The sequence below is a fragment of the Salvelinus alpinus genome, chromosome 10, assembly GCF_045679555.1.
Source record: "Salvelinus alpinus chromosome 10, SLU_Salpinus.1, whole genome shotgun sequence".
NCBI lineage: Eukaryota > Metazoa > Chordata > Actinopteri > Salmoniformes > Salmonidae > Salvelinus > Salvelinus alpinus.
Genome location: NC_092095.1, coordinates 72103144 through 72126709, shown reverse-complemented (window position 1 = coordinate 72126709; position 23566 = coordinate 72103144). Strand labels below are relative to the sequence as shown.

Sequence of the window (23566 nt, the reverse complement as noted above, 5' to 3'; positions counted from 1 at the left end):
AGGAGGTGCACTGCCAGAGCCCTGCAAAATGACCTCCAGCAGGCCACAAATGTGCATGTGTCAGCATATGGTCTCACAAGGGGTCTGAGGATCTCATCTCGGTACCTAATGGCAGTCAGGCTACCTCTGGCGAGCACATGGAGGGCTGTGCGGCCCCACAAAGAAATGCCACCCCACACCATGACTGACCCACCGCCAAACCGGTCATGCTGGAGGATGTTGCAGGCAGCAGAACGTTCTCCACGGCGTCTCCAGACTCTGTCACGTCTGTCACATGTGCTCATGTGCTCAGTGTGAACCTGCTTTCATCTGTGAAGAGCACAGGGCGCCAGTGGCGAATTTGCCAATCTTGGTGGTCTCTGGCAAATGCCAAATGTCCTGCACGGTGTTGGGCTGTAAGCACAACCCCCACCTGTGGACGTCGGGCCCTCATACCACCCTCATGGAGTCTGTTTCTGACCATTTGAGCAGACACATGCACATTTGTGGCCTGCTGGAGGTCATTTTGCAGGGCTCTGGCAGTGGTCCTCCTTGCACAAAGGCGGAGGTAGCGGTCCTGCCGCTGGGTTGTTGCCCTCCTACGGCCTCCTCCACGTCTCCTGATGTACTGGCCTGTCTCCTGGTAGCGCCTCCATGCTCTGGACACTACGCTGACAGACACAGCAAACCTTTTTGCCACAGCTCGCATTGATGTGCCATCCTGGATGAACTGCACTACCTGAGCCACTTGTGTGGGTTGTAGACTCCGTCTCATGCTACCACTAGAGTGAAAGCACCGCCAGCATTCAAAAGTGACCAAAACATCAGCCAGGAAGCATAGGAACTGAGAAGTGGTCTGTGGTCACCACCTGCAGAACCATTCCTTTTTTGGGGGTGTCTTACTAATTGCCTATAATTTCCACCTTTTGTCTATTCCATTTGCACAACAGCATGTGAAATGTATTGTCAATCAGTGTTGCTTCCTAAGTGGACAGTTTGATTTCACAGAAGTGTGATTGACTTGGAGTTACATTGTGATGTTTAAGTGTTCCCTTTATTTTTTTGAGCAGTGTATATATATATATATCTTACAAGGAGGGTTTGAATTTTGACTTTTCAGTAGTCCATTAGAAGTTATGTAACCTTATTGTGTTACTTTTTTACATTTGATTTTATTTAGCAAATATTTTCTTAACTCTATTTCTTGAACTGCATTGTTGGTTAGGGTCTTTAAGTATGCCTTTCACGGTAAGGTTTACACCTGTTGTATTCGGCGCATGTGACAAGTACAATTTGATTTGAGTGATATACTGTATGCTTCATTAAGGTTGGCTTCGTAGCAATGGTAATCATCTGTACCTCAGGGATGGAACGTAAGTCACAGAAACTAATTGAGGCAGCTGCAGAGAAGTATCTGGGTATTTAACTTCAGAAGAGTTACAGGGTGTGTTGGGTGGTGGTGTCCCGTCCTCCCAGGCCGTTGGCATGGTGCAGGAGCGGATAGGGTCAAAGTAGTGGAATGGGGTAGTGGGTTTTTAATGATTGTAGAGTTAGTTTGTTGTTGTTTTTTACGTTTTTGCTTTTCCCGTTTTCCCATTTTGTATCATCAAGTGCAAAGGGTTTATATTATAGTCCAGTTGGGGGCGGTAATGCTACATATTCGATTCCAACCGCTGTTAAACTCCAAAGCAGAGGAAGAAGTAGTTCCGGGGAAGCGCGCTCCATTCTTCAGATAAAGAAAGCGCTAGAACTGTGCTGTGAAGACAGTAACCCTTGTGTCCACTATTACAGGTATGTAATAGCACGTTTACACTTTCTAATGTCGAAAGACCACGTCATAACATGTTAGGTAACACATCCGTCAAGGTATTATCACGTTTGGTAAAGGTTGTGTGTGTTATTTATGTCAAACCGAGTGAGTGAAAAACGTGAAACGATTTTGCAAGTCACGTAGCTAGATATATATATATTTTTTTTGAACGTGTATCATTCAAATGTAATTTAATATATAATCAATGTATTTGAGATGTTATTGGCTTTGTGTAAAAATAAAAAGTCTCACGAGTTGGTAAAATGGCGCTGCACACTCTGTCTGCGTTTAATGATATGACGTACAATAGAACCACATCAATCAAATTGTAATCAGTCAAGAAGAAACACGTGCAAATGTGTACCTTATACGAAAAGTAATGCTTTTCTCCAAAACAACTGCCATTTACACAACTTTCTAATGATGATATAGAAAAACTAGTTAAGTATTTACATTTTACCAGTACCGGTGCATGGGAAGTCACTGCAGAAGCCAAGCCCCAAAAAACAAACAAAAACATATAACAACCTATGTGTGTGCGCATTAACCTGTTAGTTCATATGCCACGGTGATATATAGGCCTAAGGCTCGAGACAATAAGAAGACACTGGCAGAAGACACTAGTTTTCATTACAAAACCGGAGAGCAACATCTGTTGGGTGAAGTCTACAAAACAAAACATATTGTGTGTAACAAACAATTACATTACCTACAGCATGGTCAAGCAAGATAATGTTTCCAACATTTTCTGACTACTTGTAGAGAAACACCAATGCTATCCTCCTCATTTCATGTTGCCTAAACGGTCTATGATTCTGTCATACAGTAAATGCTTTTAGTTTCTGTTGTCCTAGGCTACCTGGCAAAAATTCTTGCTCGCTAGTCTAACTTACTTTCATTCGAAACAATGCGCCAGGCCAGCTAGGTAACATTAGCATACTACATCTAGCTACATGTTGAACTTCCATCCTCTCAGGCCAGGGGCGCAATGTATGGTTGGATCAGAATCGCCGTTATAATCATTGGCCAGTACGGAGAATTAAGTAAAGCCGCAAGTCAAAATCCCTATCTCCATCCATAGCTAAAATCGTCCCTTTTCTAAGTTAGCCAACTATCCACCAGAGGACAACACAATGAGATGTCAGTTATGTTTGGCTTCTGATGTGATGTGACTGGTCTGAAGGCAAATCCAAACTGGCTTCCCTTGACACTTGTTTTTGGTGGGCCAGGACCATTCACAGCTGAGCCCAGTCAGTTTAGATCAATGCTGATTAGCTATTATTATAATATATTTTTTAAGGGAGGACAAACCCTTGCTGGCTTCCCTTGCATTCAACGTCTGGAAAATACGTATTTTAGAAGTATTTTCAACTTCACTTTGCTAACTGGGACTGTTCTAGTTTTGCTGGGGGTGGAATTTTTGGAGCAGAACGGCAAAGAGCGGCCCTGGCTATAAGTCAGGCCCTATTGTGCCCTATTCGGACGGGAGTCGTTTTACTGGGGGAGGTCAGGTTATGTAATTATGTGCACGAGCACAAAACACCACATCTTTCATTTTTGTCCTGTTCGAATCTGCCATGGCAGTAAGTTTTACATGGCATGAGAGTAAAAATTCCAACCAGAATAACCTACTGTTTTGGGGCAAAATCCAAAGTCCTCTGATAATACTAGTCCCGTGCAAATCGACATCCCTGTGTTTTGAGAGAAATGTCTGCGTTTGACAGGTGTTTCTCTCGGTTTACGCAAGAAAACAATAGTTCAATATATCGACTCAGTTAAGTGCTGTGCATAATGAATGGGCTACATGCAGCCTATCAACTTTCACAGTGTTGTTTATATGTTTTGTGTTTATGAATTGAATATTGAATATTACCAAATGCATCAGTAAAAAATATTGAGCCAATTTAATGCAACTTTTGCTGTTAATAGAAGCAGCAGCAGCATACAACTGACCTAAAGGTTTGTAAATGATTAACTTTCTCACCCATAGGCTTAAAATGCATCTGGAGTGCAATTGAACTGTTTAGCTCACATCTGAAGGCTGAGGGGCATTTAGGACGTACTGCGGATCGCTAAAATATGCCAACGATTATGATCACACTTTCTCAGTTCAAATATTAGGGTGACACTAAAGGATAGATGGTTTAGAAACCAAGCTGGAGTTATCAGTGTGGCCCTATCACCTGGACATGTTGAAATACTGTATCTTCACTCCTAGAATAAAATCCTCCAGGCTTGCATCATAACTGCCAATTTATTGGGGGAAAATAAAGAATTACAGGGACAGTTTGGGGGAAAATAAAGAATTACAGGGGCAGTTTGGGAAAAATAAAGAATTACAAGGACAGTTTGGGGGAAAATAAAGAATTACAAGGACAGTTTGGGGGAAAATAAAGAATTACGGGGACAGTTTGGGGGAAAATAAAGAATTACAGGGGCAGTTTGGGGAAAATAAAGAATTATAGGGGCAGTTTGGGGAAAAATAAAGAATTACAGGGGCAGTTTGGGGAAAAATAAAGAATTACAGGGGCAGTTTGGGGGAAAATAAAGAATTACAGGGGCAGTTTGGGGGAAAATAAAGAATTACAGGGGCAGTTTGGGGGAAAATAAAGAATTACAGGGGCAGTTTGGGGGAAAATAAAGAATTACAGGGGCAGTTTGGGGGAAAATAAAGAATTACAGGGGCAGTTTGGGGGAAAATAAAGAATTACAGGGGCAGTTTGGGGGAAAATAAAGAATTACAGGGGCAGTTTGGGGGAAAATAAAGAATTACAGGGGCAGTTTGGGGGAAAATAAAGAATTACAGGGGCAGTTTGGGGGAAAATAAAGAATTACAGGGGCAGTTTGGGGGAAAATAAAGAATTACAGGGGGCAGTTTGCGGAAAAATAAAGAATTACAGGGGCAGTTTGGGGAAAAATAAAGAATTACAGGGGCAGTTTGGGGAAAATAAAGAATTACGGGGGCAGTTTGGGGAAAAATAAAGAATTACGGGGACAGTTTGGGGAAAAATAAAGAATTACGGGGGCAGTTTGGGGAAAAATAAAGAATTACAAGGACAGTTTGGGGGAAAATAAAGAATTACAAGGACAGTTTGGGGGGAAATAAAGAATTACGGGGACAGTTTGGGGGAAAATAAAGAATTACAGTGGCAGTTTGGGGGAAAATAAAGAATTACAGGGGCAGTTTGGGGAAAAATAAAGAATTACAGGGGCAGTTTGGGAAAAATAAAGAATTACAGGGGCAGTTTGGGAAAAATAAAGAATTACATGGGCAGTTTGGGGGAAAATAAAGAATTACAGGGACAGTTTGGGGGAAAATAAAGAATTACGGGGGCAGTTTGGGGGAAAATAAAGAATTACAGGGGCAGTTTGGGGGAAAATAAAGAATTACAGGGGGCAGTTTGGGGAAAAATAAAGAATTACAGGGGCAGTTTGGGGAAAATAAAGAATTACAGGGGCAGTTTGTACTAAAGCAGTTAGCATCTCTGAATGGGGTAGCAGTGCAGGTGTACTAAAGCAGTTAGCATCTCTGAATGGGGTAGCAATGCAGGTGTACTAAAGCAGTTAGCATCTCTGAATGGGGTAGCAGTGCAGGTGTACTAAAGCAGTTAGCATCTCTGAATGGGGTAGCAGTGCAGGTGTACTAAAGCAGTTAGCATCTCTGAATGGGGTAGCAGTGCAGGTGTACTAAAGCAGTTAGCATCTCTGAATGGGGTAGCAGTGCAGGTGTACTAAAGCAGTTAGCATCTCTGAATGGGGTAGCAGTGCAGGTGCATGAGAGACAATTTCACGGTCGCACTACTATTTTGAAGCTGAATGTAATCATTATCAGGTTCTACATGTGTACTAATATTAAGACACATTCAGTTGTTTCAATCTTTATCTATAATTGTTACTATGGTGTGAACGGGAAATATAATTGGCAGTGGTGTAAAGTAACTAAGTAAAAATACTTTGAAGTAATGCTTAAAGGAGACGTTTTCTTTTTTATAAATGTCATGTTATGGTTACGTGCACTTATGTTGTGTAATTTAAAGTATGTACTTTGTTTAATGTGAATGTTTTGTTGTTTGTAGTCAATGCTTAGCTACCTGATCTATTGTAATTACACAATTTACTTAAAAATATATTTTTAGAGAATATGAAAGTGACAGAACTGTCAAGACAATAACTTTTGTGTCTGTTTCTCTTTATTACTACAGGCCGACTCAGATTAAGTCTGAGGCCGGTAACATCAACAGTGAGGACAGACCCAGCCTGCCTCTCTCCTTCCACACTGAGTCCAAACCTACAGTCACTGGGTCCTGATTGTGACAGTGGAGCCCAGTTTGCACCGCAGGATCCAGAGATGGCATCAGTGAAGCTGGAAGACTGCAGTCAAACACTGGAGCTGAATGTCAACATTAAAGATGAAGAGGAGGAGAAATCGGTTTCTCTTAGTAAGCACAGGTTTTTTTCTAATTAAGTTTGTGTTCATTCCAACTTCCCACTGTGCATGAAAAGTTGCAGTAGAACTGTTTCAATGAAAAGGTTAATGTTATTTCATGCTACTGAGACTTGCATGGTTTGACACCAGTATTGCCAGCATTTGTTTTATTCACTGGGCTATCTGGAGTGTTCAGAGAGTAGACTAAAGAAGTGACGTAGACAAACTGCCAATGTTTTAGGGTTCTATGAAATGAGTCTGTGTTGTTACTAACCCTTGTGATAGTGAGTGGAGGATGATATAGGTCATAATTTTCACGACCCCCCCCCCTTTTTTAGCTTTCAACTCTTACCCACTTTTAGAATAGTTTTATTCCCACTTTGTATTGCACAGCCTACTTATGTGAATACATACAGTGCATTCGGAAAGTATTCAGACCCCTTGACTTTTTCCACATTTTGTTACGTTACAGCCTTATTCTAAAATTGATTAAATAAAAAAAGTTCCTCAATCTTCACAGACTACTCCATAATGACAAAGCGAACACAGGTTTTTAGACATGTTTGCACATTTATTAAAAACATAAATACCTTATTTACATAAGTTCAGGCCCTTTGCTATGAATTAATTAATAATTAATAATTAATAATCCAAGATGGCTTAGCAGTTCAGACGTCATTTCTGTTTCGTATTGTCGTGTCCTGTATATATATATATTTACACCTTTCTTCGCATATCTTTTATATATTTTATTATCCAAGAACTCAACTACAAAAGCTTCCCTGCAAAAGCTTTCCTGCAACCCGCTTCACCAATTACAAAAAAGTATTAAATCAAATCAAATTTTATTAGTCACATACACATGGTTAGCAGATGTTAATGCGAGTGTAGCGAAATGCTTGTGCTTCTAGTTCCGACAATGCAGTAATAACCAACAAGTAATCTAACCTAACAATTCCACAACTACTACCTTATACACACACACAAGTGTAAAGGGATAAAGAATATGTACATAAAGATATATGAATGAGTGGTGGTACAGAACGGCATGGCAAGATGCAGTAGATGGTATAGAGTACGGTATATACATATGAGATGAGTACTGTAGGGTATGTAAACATAAAGTGGCATAGTTTAAAGTGGCTAGTGGTACATGTATTACATAAGATGGCAAGATGCAGTAGATGATATAGAGTACAGTATATACATATGAGATGGGTAATGTAGGGTATGTAAACATTATATTAAGTGGCATTGTTTAAAGTGGCTAGTGGTACAATTTTTACATAATTTCCATCAATTCCCATTTTTAAAGTGGCTGGAGTTGAGTCAGTATGTTGGCAGCGGCCGCTAAATGTTAGTGGTGGCTGTTTAACAGTCTGATGGCCTTGAGATAGAAGCTGTTTTTCAGTCTCTCGGTCCCTGCTTTGATGCACCTGTACTGACCTCGCCTTCTGGATGATAGCGGGGTGAACAGGCAGTGGCTTGGGTGGTTGTTGTCCTTGATGATCTTTATGGCCTTCCTGTGACATCGGGTGGTGTAGGTGTCCTGGAGGGCAGGTAGTTTGCCCCCGGTGGTGCGTTCTGCAGACCTCACTACCCTCTGGAGAGCCTTACGGTTGTGGGCGGAGCAGTTGCCGTACCAGGCGGTGATACAGCCCGACAGGATGCTCTCGATTGTGCATCTGTAGAAGTTTGTGAGTGCTTTTGGTGACAAGCCGAATTTCTTCAGCCTCCTGAGGTTGAAGAGGCGCTGCTGCGCCTTCTTCACAACGCTGTCTGTGTGGGTGGACCAATTCAATTTGTCCGTGATGTGTACACCGAGGAACTTAAAACTTTCCACCTTCTCCACTACTGACCCGTCGATGTGGATAGGGGGGTGCTCCCTCTGCTGTTTCCTGAAGTCCACAATCATCTCCTTTGTTTTGTTGACGTTGAGTGTGAGGTTATTTTCCTGACACCACACTCCGAGGGCCCTCACCTCCTCCCTGTAGGCCGTCTCGTCGTTGTTGGTAATCAAGCCTACCACTGTAGTGTCATCCGCAAACTTGATGATTGAGTTTGAGGCGTGCATGGCCACGCAGTCGTGGGTGAACAGGGAGTACAGGAGAGGGCTCAGAACGCACCCTTGTGGGGCCCCAGTGTTGAGGATCAGCGGGGTGGAGATGTTGTTACCTACCCTCACCACCTGGGGGCGGCCCGTCAGGAAGTCCAGGACCCAGTTGCACAGGGCGGGGTCGAGACCCAGGGTCTCGAGCTTGATGACGAGTTTGGAGGGTACTATGGTGTTAAATGCTGAGCTGTAATCGATGAACAGCATTCTCACATGGGTATTCCTCTTGTCCAGATGGGTTAGGGCAGTGTGCAGTGTGGTTGCGATTGCGTCGTCTGTGGACCTATTGGGTCGGTAAGCAAATTGGAGTGGGTCTAGGGTGTCCGGTAGGGTGGAGGTGATATGGTCCTTGACTAGTCTCTCAAAGCACTTCATGATGACGGAAGTGAGTGCTACGGGGCGGTAGTCGTTTAGCTCAGTTACCTTAGCTTTCTTGGGAACAGGAACAATGGTGGCCCTCTTGAAGCATGTGGGAACAGCAGACTGGGATAAGGATTGATTGAATATGTCCGTAAACACACCAGCCAGCTGGTCTGCGCATGCTCTGAGGACGCGGCTGGGAATGCCGTCTGGGCCTGCAGCCTTGCGAGGGTTAACACGTTTAAATGTTTTACTCACCTCGGCTGCAGTGAAGGAGAGCCCGCAGGTTTTGGTAGGGGGCCGTGTCAGTGGCACTGTATTGTCCTCAAAGCGGGCAAAAAAGTTGTTTAGCCTGTCTGGGAGCAAGACATCCTGGTCCGCGACGGGGCTGGTTTTCTTTTTGTAATCCGTGATTGACTGTAGACCCTGCCACATACCTCTTGTGTCTGAGCTGTTGAATTGCGACTCGATTTTGTCTCTGTACTGGGACTTAGCCTGTTTGATTGCCTTGCGGAGAGAATAGCTACACTGTTTGTATTCGGTCATGCTTCCGGTCACCTTGCCCTGGTTAAAAGCAGTGGTTCGTGCTTTCAGTTTCACGCGAATGCTGCCATCAATCCACGGTTTCTGGTTTGGGAATGTTTTAATCGTTGCTGTGGGTACGACATCGTCAATGCACTTCCTAATGAACTCGCTCACCGAATCAGCATATTCGTCAATATTGTTGTTGGACGCAATGCGGAACATATTCCAATCCGCGTGATCGAAGCAGTCTTGAAGCGTGGATTCAGATTGGTCGGACCAGCGTTGAACAGACCTGAGCGCGGGAGCTTGTTGTTTTAGTTTCTGTTTGTAGGCTGGAATCAACAAAATGGAGTCGTGGTCAGCTTTTCCGAAAGGGGGGCGGGGGAGGGCCTTATATGCGTCGCGGAAATTAGTATAACAATGATCTAGGGTTTTCCCAGCCCTGGTAGCACAATCGATATGCTGATAGAATTTAGGGAGTTTTGTTTTTAGATTAGCCTTGTTAAAATCCCCAGCTACGATGAATGCAGCCTCAGGGTGTGTGGTTTCCAGTTTACAAAGAGTCAGATAAAGTTCGTTCAGGGCCATCGATGTGTCTGCTTGGGGGGGAATATATACGGCTGTGATTATGATTGAAGAGAATTCCCTTGGTAGATAATGCGGTCGACATTTGATTGTGAGGAGTTCTAGATCAGGTGAACAGAATGACTTGAGTTCCTGTGTGTTGTTATGATGATCACACCACGTCTCGTTAATCATAAGGCATACCCCCCCGCCCCTCTTCTTACCAGAAAGATGTTTGTTTCTGTCGGCGCGATGCATGAAGAAACCAGCTGGCTGCACCGACTCCGTTAGCGTCTCTTGAGTTAGCCATGTTTCCGTGAAGCAGAGCACGTTGCAATCCCTGATGTCTCTCTGGAATGCTACCCGTGCTCGGATTTCATCAACCTTATTGTCAAGAGACTGGACATTGGCGAGTAGTATGCTAGGGAGTGGAGCGCGATGTGCCCGTCTCCGAAGCCTGACCACGAGACCGCCTCGTTTTCCCCTTTTACGGCGTCGCACAGGGTCGCCGGCTGGGATCAGATCCATTGTATTGGGTGGAAGGCAAAACACTGGATCCGTTTCGGGAAAGTCATATTCCTGGTAGGAACGATGATGAGTTGACGTTAATCGTATATTCAGTAGTTCCTCCCGACTGTATGTAATGAAACCTAAGATTACCTGGGGTACCGATGTAAGAAATAACACATAAAAAAGCAAAATACTGCATATTTTCCAAGGAACGCGAAGCGAGGCGGCCATCTCTTTTCGGCGCCGGAATATATTATTTACCTCAAATCTGAAAAACCACCGTGGAAGCTAGCCAGGGGCTAATTCAGAAGCTAGCCAGAAAGCTAACCAGAAGCTATCCGATAGCTAGCCAGAAGCTAATCTGTAGCTGCCCAGAAATTAGCCGGTCTGCTGGCTAGCGTTGGTGTTTCAGCTGCCCACGTTTTGTGGTCATCAGCTATTCCTTTAGCTCGATAATCTACCGGCACTACACAGCTAGCTAGCTGCAAACCGTGTGACTACTGGCTTACGTCGATCCCGGAGCAAACTCAAATCATTCCGGAGCTAGCCAGCTGAGGAGTTCCATCAGCCATTCCTGGGCTACAGCCACCTATCCGGACCCGTTTTTTTGTTGTTTTGTTGTTGCTGCAGATACGGAGCCCCACCGGGCCTTCACGACTGACTGCCGACGTTATCTGCCCGAGGGAGTTATCCAACTGGCACCTCCGTCCCGACGTTACCTGAACGCTCATCTGGGGCCCGCTAACCGTTAGCTGTCTTATCGGCTGCTATCTGAATAAGTATATCGGACAATTATTATTATTATTATTATTATTATTTTTTTTTTATTCATTTTTTTCTTGGGTCACTATATCTATTTTGCCAATTTGGATTGATCCCCTCTACCACACGGAACCCCACTAACCTACCGACGGAAACGCACGAGACATCTACAAATAGACTTCCATACTATGCTATCTTGCTACCGATAGCCATCTACCCGGCCAGCTGTCTGGATCGCCGTGACCCCAACCAACCTCTACTCACTGGACCCTTATTGATCACTCGATTAAGCATGCCTCTCCTTAATGTAAATATGCCTTGTCCATTGCTGTTCTGGTTAGTGTTTATTGGCTTATTTCACTGTAGAGCCTCTAGCCCTGACCACTATACCATATCCAACCTCACAGTTCCACCACCCACATATGCGATGACATCACCTGGTTTCAATGATGTTTCTAGAGACAATATCTCTCTCATCATCACTCAATACCTAGGTTTACCTCCACTGTATTCACATCCTACCATACCTTTGTCTGTACATTATTCCTTTAAGCTATTTTATCGCCCCCAGAAACTTCCTTTTACTCTGCTCTAGAAGTTCTAGACGACCAATTCTCATAGCTTTTAGCCGTACCCTTATCCTACTCCTCCTCTGTTCCTCTGGTGATGTAGAGGTGAATCCAGGCCCTGCAGTACCTAGCTCCACTCCTATTCCCCAGGCGCTCTCTTTTGATGACTTCTGTAACCGTAATAGCCTTGGCTTCATGCATGTTAACATTAGAAGCCTCCTCCCTAAGTTTGTTTTGTTCACTGCTTTAGCACACTCTGCCAACCCGGATGTTTTAGCCGTGTCTGAATCCTGGCTTAGAAAGACCACCAAAAATTCTGACATTTTCATCCCCAACTACAAGATTTTCAGACAAGATAGAACGGCCAAAGGGGGCGGTGTTGCAATCTATTGCAAAGATTGCCTGCAGAGTTCTGTTTTACTATCCAGGTCTGTTCCCAAACAATTTGAACTTCTACTTTTAAAAATCCACCTCTCTAAAAACAAGTCTCTCACCGTTGCCGCCTGCTATAGACCACCCTCTGCCCCCAGCTGTGCTCTGGACACTATATGTGAACTGATTGCCCCCCATCTATCTTCAGAGCTCGTGCTGCTAGGCGACCTAAATTTTAACATGCTTAACACCCCAGCCACCCTACAATCTAAGCTTGATGCCCTCAATCTCACACAAATTATCAATGAACCTACCAGGTACCACCCCAATTCCGTAAACACGGGTACCCTCATAGATATCATCCTAACAAACTTGCCCTCCAAATACACCTCTGCTGTTTTCAACCAAGATCTCAGCGATCACTGCCTCATTGCCTGCATCCGTAATGGGTCAGCGGTCAAACGACCTCCACTCATCACTGTCAAACGCTCCCTGAAACACTTCAGCGAGCAGGCCTTTCTAATCGACCTGGCCGAGGTATCCTGGAAGGATATTGATCTCATCCCGTCAGTAGAGGATGCCTGGACATTTTAAAAAAATGCCTTCCTCACCATCTTGAATAAGCATGCCCCATTCAAGAAATTTAGAACCAGGAACAGATATAGCCCTTGGTTCTCTCCTGACCTGACTGCCCTTAACCAACAGAAAAACATCCTATGGCGTTCTGCATTAGCATCGAACAGCCCCCGTGATATGCAACTTTTCAGGGAAGCTAGAAACCAGTATACACAGGCAGTTAGAAAAGCCAAGGCTAGCTTTTTCAGGCAGAAATTTGCTTCCTGCAACACAAATTCAAAAAAGTTCTGGGACACTGTAAAGTCCATGGAGAATAAGAACACCTCCTCCCAGCTTCCAACTGCTCTGAAGATAGGAAACACTGTCACCACCGACAAATCCACTATAATTGAGAATTTCAATAAGCATTTTTCTACGGCTGGCCATGCTTTCCACCTGGCTACCCCTACCCCGGACAACAGCACTGCCCTCCCCTCTGCTACTCGCCCAAGCCTTCCCCATTTCTCTTTCTCCCAAATACAGTCAGCTGATGTTCTAAAAGAGCTGCAAAATCTGGACCCTTACAAATCAGCCGGGCTAGATAATCTGGACCCTTTCTTTCTAAAACTATCTGCTGAAATTGTTGCCACCCCTATTACTAGCCTTTTCAACCTCTCTTTCGTGTCGTCTGAGATTCCCAAAGATTGGAAAGCAGCTGCGGTTATCCCCCTCTTCAAAGGGGGGGACACTCTTGACCCTAACAGCTACAGACCTATATCTATCCTACCCTGCCTTTCTAAGGTCTTCGAAAGCCAAGTCAACAAACAGATTACCAACCATTTCGAATCCCACCATACCTTCTCCGCTATGCAATCTGGTTTCAGAGCTGGTCATGGGTGCACCTCAGCCACGCTCAAGGTCATAAACGATATCTTAACCGCCATCGATAGGAAACAATACTGTGCAGCCGTATTCATTGACCTGGCCAAGGCTTTTGACTCTGTCAATCACCACATCCTCATCGGCAGACTCGACAGCCTTGGTTTCTCTAATGATTGCCTCGCCTGGTTCACCAACTACTTCTCTGATCGAGTTCAGTGTGTCAAATCGGAGGGTCTGTTGTCCGGGCCTCTGGCAGTCTCCATGGGGGTGCCACAGGGTTCAATTCTTGGACCGACTCTCTTCTCTGTATACATCAATGATGTCGCTCTTGCTGCTGGTGATTCTCTGATCCACCTCTACGCAGACGACACTATTCTGTATACTTCTGGCCCTTCTTTTGACACTGTGTTAACAACCCTCCAGGCGAGCTTCAATGCCATACAACTCTCCTTCCGTGGCCTCCAATTGCTCTTAAATACAAGTAAAACTAAATGCATGCTCTTCAACCGATCGCTGCCTGCACCTGCCCGCCTGTCCAACATCACTACTCTGGACGGCTCTGACCTAGAATATGTGGACAACTACAAATACCTAGGTGTCTGGTTAGACTGTAAACTCTCCTTCCAGACTCACATCAAACATCTCCAATCCAAAGTTAAATCTAGAATTGGCTTCCTATTCCGCAACAAAGCATCCTTCACTCATGCTGCCAAACATACCCTTGTAAAACTGACCATCCTACCAATCCTCGACTTCGGTGATGTCATTTACAAAATAGCCTCCAAAACCCTACTCAATAAATTGGATGCAGTCTATCACAGTGCCATCCGTTTTGTCACCAAAGCCCCATATACTACCCACCACTGCGACCTGTACACTCTCGTTGGCTGGCCCTCGCTTCATACTCGTCGCCAAACCCACTGGTTCCAGGTCATCTACAAGACCCTGCTAGGTAAAGTCCCCCCTTATCTCAGCTCGCTGGTCACCATAGCAAAACCTACCTGTAGCACGCGCTCCAGCAGGTTTATCTCTCTGGTCACCCCCAAAACCAATTCTTCCTTTGGCCGCCTCTCCTTCCAGTTCTCTGCTGCCAATGACTGGAACGAACTACAAAAATCTCTGAAACTGGAAACACTTATCTCCCTCACTAGCTTTAAGCACCAGCTGTCAGAGCAGCTCATAGATTACTGCACCTGTACATAGCCCATCTATAATTTAGCCCAAACAACTACCTCTTTACCTACTGTATTTATTTATTTATTTTGCTCCTTTGCACCCCATTATTTCTGTCTCTACTTTGCGCTTTCTTCCACTGCAAACCAACCATTCCAGTGTTTTAAGTTTTATTTTACTTGCTGTGTTGTATTTACTTCGCCACCATGGCCTTTTTATATTTTTATTTATTTATACATATATTTGTTTGCCTTCACCTCCCTTATCTCACCTCACTTGCTCACATTGTATATAGACGTATTTTTTTTTCACTGTATCATTGACTATATGTTTGTTTTACTCCATGTGTAACTATGTGTTGTTGTATGTGTCGAACTGCTTTGCTTTATCTTGGCCAGGTCGCAATTGTAAATGAGAACGTGTTCTCAATTTGCCTACCTGGTTAAATAAAGGTTAAATAAAAAAAGAGACTTGACATTGAGTTCAGGTGCATCCTGTTTCCATTGATCAACCTTGAGATGTTTCTACAACTTGATTGAGAGTCCACCTGTGGTGAATTACATTGATTGGACATGATTTAGAAAGGTACACACCTGTCTATATAATGTCCCACATTTGACTGCATGTCAGAGTAAAAACCAAGCCATGAGGTCGAAGGAATTGTCCGTAGAGCTCCATGAAAGGATTATGTTGAGGCACAGATCTGGGGAAGGCTACCAGAACATTTCCAATAATAAAAATAAATAAAAGGTATAATGTGCAGTCGCAGATAATGCAGATTACGCTTAGACTACAGCCAAAATTCACATAAAAATAGAGAATATACAGTTTTACAGTACCAATATCACTGGCTTCTACAATATCACTGGTTTGTTAAGCTCACAAAACAGATCCCAAATATTATGAAACTCTGGGGCTTTCTTTTTCACTATATAAGTACAATTTTCAAGAGCCAGACTTGAAGTTAATTATTTTATCCAATGACCAAGTGAGGGGCAACTGACATACTTCCAGTGGAGAGCAATTGAACGTCTAGCTTGTAATAGCCAGAGGTCAACCATTTTCTTTCCTCTCCTATGTAAAGAGATTCTCTGGGTAAAGATTTAGGAGGCATAGTTTAGGGATTAGTGGTATTGGGGTAGAGGTCATCTCAGAGATATAGCGCAGTACTGAGCTCCAAAACGTTTGTATCTCAGCACATTCCTCCAGGCAATGATACAAGGTGCCTAAATGCATGTTACATTTAACACACAGGTCTGAGGTATTGGGGTCAACTTTGTGGGGCTTAACAAGGGTGATACATGTTCTCATTATCCAATTGTATTGCAACAATCTCAGGGGGGTGTTTATTGTCTGTATCTGAGCTCTACAGCATATCATACCCCAGTCCTCTGCTGAAATATCTTCCTGCATATCTTGTATCCACTGAAGTCTCTTACTATCAGAGTTGTCTTCATGAGTAGCTACCATTTTCCCATATAATGATGTCATGTGACCTCTCCCATAACACACATTATGTTTAGTACTCTCCTCACATTGTGAAAACCTTGAGGGTTTTTCATGTAGTCATTTTGGTCTTGGTGTATTAGATATGGGAGCAGTTTATCCAATCTCTTGGCCAAGGCTTTAGCACTAATTCTTGAGTGGGAGTTCAGAAGAGAAATCGGTCTGTAACTTTCACATTTTGTTGGGGATTTATCAGGCTTCAGAATAAGAGTAAAAAATGTTATATTACATTTACATAAGTATTCAGACCCTTTACTTAGTACTTTGTTGAAGCAAGATTTGGCAGTGATTACAGCCTTGAGTGTTCTTGGGTATGACACTACAAGCTTGGCACACCTGTATTTGAGGAGTTTCTCCCATTCTCTGCAGATCCTCTCAAGCTCTGTCAGGTTAGATGAGGATTGTCGCCACACAGCTATTTTCTGGTCTCTCCAGAGATGTTCAATCAGGTTCAAGTCTGGGCTCTGGCTGGGCCACTCAAGAACATTCAGAGACTTGTCCCGGAGCCACTCCTGCATTGTCTTGGCTGTGTGCTTAGGGTCGCTGTCCTGTTGGAAGGTGAACCTTCTCCCCAGTATGAGTTCCTAAGCACTCTGGAGCAGACCACTGCGCCACTCGGGAGGCCCCCAGAGTGCTTAGGAACTCATACTGGGGAGAAGGTTCACCTTCCATATTTAACCCTTTCTCCCAGGCTGAGTCTCCTCTTACACATCTGAACAAGCATTGTATCTTAACTGCTAGGCAGGAAACTAAGTGATACAGCCATAAACGTGTCTTTCTCCCTTAATGTGACCTGACCTCGACCCCCTTCATCACTAATCCATGTCTCTCTCCCCTTATCAATGCCTGCCACGTGATTGCTTTCCCTTCACTCAGCACATTCCAAGCTTAATTGCACACACTATATACCTTCTTCCTACAGATAACCATTAACTTCTGGTGTAGCCCCTCTAAACCTAAACACTCAATATTTCAATAAGATACCTGATAATTAACCCTATCCCTAGTTTAGGAGTTAGTACCCATAATCCATCAGTAGCTACAAGCTAAAGACCCTGTGTTGTGGTATCAGGCTAGGAATATGTTATTGAAAGTATGTGAATGTAACATTTTGCAACTGTGATGGGGGTCATATTCTCGAATTCCCAGAGTGTGAGAGGGTGAAAGAGGTTGAGGTGTCTAGGATCAGGGCAGTACAGCAAATCTCCTATGTGGAGACAGTGAAGAGAGTTGAAGGGGCAAGAGGCCACAGTTCTGAAGCAGATATGGTGGTGGATGCACCACAACCAGTTGCAAATGTTGTACGTCAATCAAGTGATCTGGATACACTTATTGTGAAGAAGATGGATATTTTAGTATTTATAACCACAGTTATGAATTGTACTGCACAAGAAGTCCAAGAAGCTGGACATCGTTATATCTGCAGCTGAGAAGTTTTTGGGCCTCCAAGACGGCAAGGACTACTGTTGCCAGAGAATGTAATATTAATTTATCTACCATAAGCCTCCTTCAATGTTGTTTTAGAGAATTTGACAGTATGCCCAAACAGCCTCACAACTGTAGACCACCAGTATGGAGTTGTGTGCGGTTTGCTGATGTCAATGTTGTGAACAGAGTGCCCCGTGGTGATATCGGGGTTATGGTATGGGCAGGCATAAGCTACAGACGATGAACACAATTGCATTTAATGATGGGAATTTGAATGCACAGAGAAACCATGATAAGATTCTGAGGACCATTGTCCTGCCATTCATCCGCCGCCATCACCTCATGTTTCAGCATGACAATACACTGCCCCATGTCGCAAGGATCTGTACACATTTGAAAATGCAGAAAATGTCCCAATTCTTCCATGGCCTGCATACTCACCAGACATATCACCCTTTGAACATGTCTGGTACGACGTGTACCACAGCTTGTCCAAATGTAATTACTCTCCTTTAATTAGGATGTTTACTTTGCTAACAGTGGAAATTATTTTTCATGCTACAAGAGGTAGGCTACCTGATTCTGGCAAATGGGTTCCGGAACGAAAGACAAAAAAACAGGTGCTGGAGGATCCAGCTGAAATTCAGCACCGCCCTTCTCATATAACAGGGTAGGGCCATCCCAAGTATCCACCAAACCAAGATAGACCACAGCCGGTCGTTTCCAATGGGAAAAGATGAGTCATAGTGGGCAGAGCCAAGCACGAGCTAGCGAGATCGTTTTGGCGCCTTCTAGCGCACATCTGCATATTTCTGTTAGGGAAGTCCTCTGTGAAGAACTCGTGTGCAATAACTCAATTCGCCTCAGCGTTCCTTCTAAATAACGTGATTATTTAAAACTTTTGCAAAGGGAAAAGTCTACAAATCTTAGTCCACTCTGTTCATAACAGATTTTAGTTCTGGGAACAGAAAACTGTATTAAGATCAGATGTTTCATAGATTACAACATTTGCAGAATGTCGGTCAAAATCCATCTCGTTCCATCTTCTCCCACTGCCGGCCAGTGGGCTTCCTCTCACTACCATATTTGGTAGTGAGTGGAAACGCTAAGCGGATGCCTCACATTTATACATCGGGTGAAACATCTGTCTCATTGTTCAATCTGTGGCTGCACTGTGGTAGTGGGGGAACAGGAAGTTCCAGACAGGCACGCACCATTCTTCAGAATAAAGAAAGCGGCAGATCTGTGATGTCAAGAACCTTTGTGTTGGTTGCTATTTACTACAGGTATGTAATAGCACGTTTAAACGTTCTAATATCAAAAGAACATGTCATACCATGCTAGGTAACATTTGTTAAGGTATTATCACATTTGGTAAAGGTTTGATGTGTTATGTTGTGTCATACTGAGTGAAGAATGTAATAAACAATTTTACAAGTCACATAGCTAACATTAGATACTTTGGGTTTGTCTGAATAGATGTACATAATTTCTTCAAGGTAATTTAATAAAGAATCAATTTATTTAAGATTTCTGAGTTTGTTTAGCATGTTATTGGTTTTGTGTAAAATTCACAAGCTGGTAAAATGCTGGCGCCCACTCTGTCTGCGTCAACAGACTTCAGTGCTGGTGCAGAGACAATTTCACGGTTGCACTACAGTTTTGAAGCTGAATGTAATGATTATCCGTTTCTACATGTGTACTAATATTCAGACACATTCAGTTGTTTCTATCTTTATCTATAAATGTTACTATGGTGTGAACGGAAATACAATTGGTTTTAGATGTGAAATACAGCAAAGACAAGGTTATTCAGGAAAATAGTACATAGTGCTGCCTAAAACATACTGCAACATTGTACTAAATGATTTTTGAGTCATTTATATGAATTTGGTGAAATCTACTAGAGGTTAAGTGCATTTCCGTTGTGTAGACTAATTTAAAGCAGGTACTTTGTCTAATTTTAAGGAATTCGTGTTTTGTTCTATTCTACCTGTTCTATTGAAATGAGATCAGTGCTTAACTTGAACAGAATATTAACAGTATTTTGGAGCTCCTGCACCTAGAAATGAGTCCTGGCACCTATTTCAGTCCAAGTCAAGCACTGAAATAGATAATTTAACAATAAGTATTTTTTGAGAATAACGAAAGTGCCAGACCTGTCAATACTAACTTTTGTGTCTGTTTCTCTTTATTACTTCAGGCCGACTCAGATTAAGTCTGAGGTTTGTAACATCAACAGTGAGGACAGACTCAGCCTGCCTCTCTCCTTCCACAGTGAGTTCAAACCTACAGTCACTGGGTCCTGATTGTGACAGTGGAGCCCAGTTTACACTGCAGGATCCAGAGATGGCATCAGTGAAGCTGGAAGACTGCAGTCAAACAATGGAGCTGAATGTCAACATTAAAGATGAAGACGATAAGATTGGGATATCTCTTTCTCAAGGTAAGAGAATGCCAAGATTGTGCAATGCTGTCATCAAGGCAAAGGGTGGCTATTTGAAGAATCTCAAATATAATATATTTAGATTTCTTTAACACTTTTTTTTGGTTACTACATGATTCCATGTGTGTTATTTCATAGTTTTGATTTCTAAACTATTATTCTACAATGTAGAAAATAGTAAAAATAAAGAAAAACCCTTGAATGAGTAGGTGTTCTAAAACTTTTGACCTGTAGTGTATATCACACAACTGACTGGTTCTTCTGATGTTGTTCACACAGGAGACCATGTTGAGACATTCTCTACATCCAGAGAGCAACAGCAGGAAGATCACAGAGCTAAGAGGTCTCACCACTGCCCACATTGTGAGGAGAATTTTTCAATTCTATCAAAGCTAAAGTTACATGTAAAAATACACACAGGAGAGAATCTGTATTCCTGTACTGACTGTGGGAAGAATTTTACAACATCAAAGGCTCTGACAGTTCATCAGAGAGTGCACAGAGGAGAGAAGCCTCACTCCTGCTCTGACTGTGGGGCGAGTTTCTCTCAAATGGGCACCTTAAAAAGACACGAACGTATACACACAGGAGAGAAGCCTTACTCCTGCTCTGACTGTGGAAAGAGTTTCGCTCAACTGGGCGACTTAAAAATACATGAACGTATACATACAGGAGAGAAGCCTTACTCATGCTCTGACTGTGAAAAATGCTTCAAAACATCAACTGAGCAAAAGGTTCATCAGAGAACACACACAGGAGAGAAGCCTTACTCCTGCTCTGACTGTGGAAAGAGTTTCTCTCAACTGGGCGACTTTAAAACACATGAACGTGTACATACAGGAGAGAAGCCTTACTCCTGCTCTGACTGTGAAAAATGCTTCAAAACATCAACTGAGCAAAAGGTTCATCAGAGAACACACACAGGAGAGAAGCCTTACTCCTGCTCTGACTGTGGAAAGAGGTTCTCTCAACTGGGGGACTTAAAAACACATGAACGTATACACACAGGACTGAAGCCTTACTCCTGCTCTGACTGCGGAAAAAGTTTCTCTCAACTGGGTCACTTAAAAACACATGAACGTATACATACAGGAGTGAAGCCGTACTCCTGCTCTGACTGTGGAAAGAGTTTCTCTCAACTGGACAACTTAAAAAGACATGAACGTGTACATACAGGAGTGAAGCCTTACTCCTGCTCTGACTGTGTAAAGAGTTTCTCTAAACTGGACAACTTAAAAAGACATGAACGTATACATACAGGAGTGAAGCCTTAATCCTGCTCTGATTGTGTAAAATGCTTCACAACATCAACTATGCTAACAGTTCATCAGAGAACACACACAGGAGAGAAGCCTTACTCCTGCTCTTAATGTGGCAAGAGTTTCTCCCGATTGGGAAATGTAAAGACACACCAACTGATACACACTTGAGAGAAGCCTTATCACTGCACTGACTGTGAGAAGAGATTCTACAGATTGTGCCATTTTAAAAGACACCAATGTATACATAAAGGAGAGAAGCCTCATCAGTTCTCTCAGACCAGCTAAGATTAGTCACTCCACTTCATTTTCATGTCATTAAATAATTGGCAACATTGAATTGGATCAAATCTATTGTAAAACAAAACATTAAGGGCATATTAAGGGCACCTGCTCTTTCCATGACAGAAGGAATGAAAACACTGGACACTGGACACTAGAAAATTGGAAAACTATTGCCTGGTCTGATGAATCCCGGTTCCTGCTGTTTCACGCTGATAGGAGGGCTAAGGTATTTAGGAAACCACAAGTACATGCATCCAGTGGTGGGAAAAGTACCTAACTGTCATACTTGAGTAAAAGTAATCATACCTTAATAGAAAATGACTCAAGTGAAAGTCACCCACTAAAATACTACTTGAGTAAAAGTATTTGGTTGTAAATATACTTAAGTATCAAAAGTAAAAATATGAATAATTTCTTAAAATTAAGCAAACCAGATGGCACAATTGTCTTGTTTTTTATATATTACGGATAGCCAGGGGCAGATTCCAACACTCAGACATAATTTACAAATGAAGCATTTGTGTTTGGTGGGTCCGCCAGATCAGAGGCAGTAGGGATGACCAGGGATGTTATCTTGATAAGTGTGTGAATTGGACCACTTTCTGTCCTGCTAATCATAAAGAATGTAACGAGTACTTTTGTGTGTCAGGGAAAATGTATGGAGTAAAAAGTACATTTTCTTTAGGAATTTAGTGAAATAAAAGTTGTCAACAATATAAATAGTAAAGTACAGAACCCCCCCAAAACTACTAAAGTAGTTTAAATAATTTTTACTTCAGTACTTTACACCACTGCATGCATCCATGCTGTGTCAGCATTGCAGGCTGGTGGTGTGATGGTTGGGATGTGTTTTCAGGGCACACATTGGGCCCCTTTATAAAAGTTGAGCAATGCTTGAATACAACAGGATGTCTTAACATCATTGCCGATCAGGTGCATCCCTTCATGGCAGCAGTGTATCCATCCGCAAAGGGATGTTTTCAGCAGTATTATGCCCCATTCCACAAGGCTTGTCCACGAATGGTTCCAAGAACATTACAGTGAATTCAGCTCACTGCAGTGGCCTGCCAAGTCATCAGATCTCAATCCAATTGTCCATCTGTGGGAGGAGATGGAACGAGCTATTCGGAGTAGATCCACTCCCAGCCAACTTGGCACAATTGCAGGAAGCATTGGAGTCAACATGGACCAGCGTCCCTGTGGAACACACAACACCTTGGACAGTCCATGTCTGATGAATTCAGGTTGTTCTGAGGACAAAGGGGGTGCAACTCTATTAGGAAGGTGTTCCTAATGTTTTGTACACTCAGTGTATATCAGATAAAGATGGTGTGATGATCTGTTTTCAGCATTAGTTTGGGTGGATTATTTTATATTACTGAACAACTTTTGTTTAATGATTAACAGGCTATGAATCGACTACTTGTGTTTATTAAATTGTATTTTAATACTAGATTCATTATTTTAGTCATTGTTGATGAGTGTATTAGTATAAATGTATTGAAGTTAATTGATCTGGCGGCAGGTAGCCGAGCAGTTAAGAGTGTTAGGCCAGTAACTGAAAGGTCGCTGTTCACCTAATCGGCTCTGGACCAATCTGCCATTGTGCCCCTGAGCAAGGCAATTAACCCTTTATTTTGTCCTGTAAGTCTCTCTGGATAAGAGCATCTGCTAAATGACAAGAATGTAACGAAAAATGTTTGTACATGAGTTTATGCTGGGCAACCTCTTCTCTTGTGTATAATTTAAATGAAATAAACTGTTTGAAGTGTAATACTGTATATACAATACACAACATTACTGCTTTGTTTACCCTGGCCAGAGGGACAGTACCATAGTAAACTAGACTATGTAGCTGCTGTTGTTAGTAGCCTACAGTTTCCATGTAATACAGCATGTCAGATCGCTAATGATTAGATGTACAGGCTGCTACATTTCTGCAAGAGTTTTAGCTGGTGTCTATCAGGAGTGATGTATTATCAGGCTACCAGAGGGAAGTGGAGAGCGCGCATTGAGCTTTGTGCGTTGTGCCCGGCCCACCC

At 42.9% G+C, this 23566-nt stretch overlaps 2 protein-coding genes across 2 annotated transcripts in view; both read left to right on the top strand.

Annotated features, from left to right (window-relative positions):
* The window catches only part of LOC139533043 (zinc finger protein 658B-like), a 147595-nt gene that overhangs the window by 70814 nt on the left and 53215 nt on the right, over positions 1–23566 (top strand). The gene's annotated exons all lie outside the window — the stretch shown is intronic.
* LOC139533069 (zinc finger protein 135-like) lies at positions 1516–23298 on the top strand. The gene is made up of 4 exons (XM_071331295.1): positions 1516–1770; positions 5992–6228; positions 19738–19980; positions 20260–23298. Exons 2-4 carry the CDS (start codon positions 6138–6140, stop codon positions 21252–21254), a joined length of 1329 nt encoding a protein of 442 aa, XP_071187396.1. The 5' UTR covers positions 1516–1770; positions 5992–6137; the 3' UTR covers positions 21255–23298.

Bases quoted from the DNA above. Each gene is read 5' to 3' on its own strand.
- LOC139533069 (XM_071331295.1), top strand. From the start codon at position 6,138: ATGGCATCAGTGAAGCTGGAAGACTGCAGTCAAACACTGGAGCTGAAT. The intron at 6,229-19,737 runs GTAAGCACAGGT...TTATTACTTCAG, and splicing joins GGAGAAATCGGTTTCTCTTA to GCCGACTCAGATTAAGTCTG. The intron at 19,981-20,259 runs GTAAGAGAATGC...TTGTTCACACAG, and splicing joins TGGGATATCTCTTTCTCAAG to GAGACCATGTTGAGACATTC.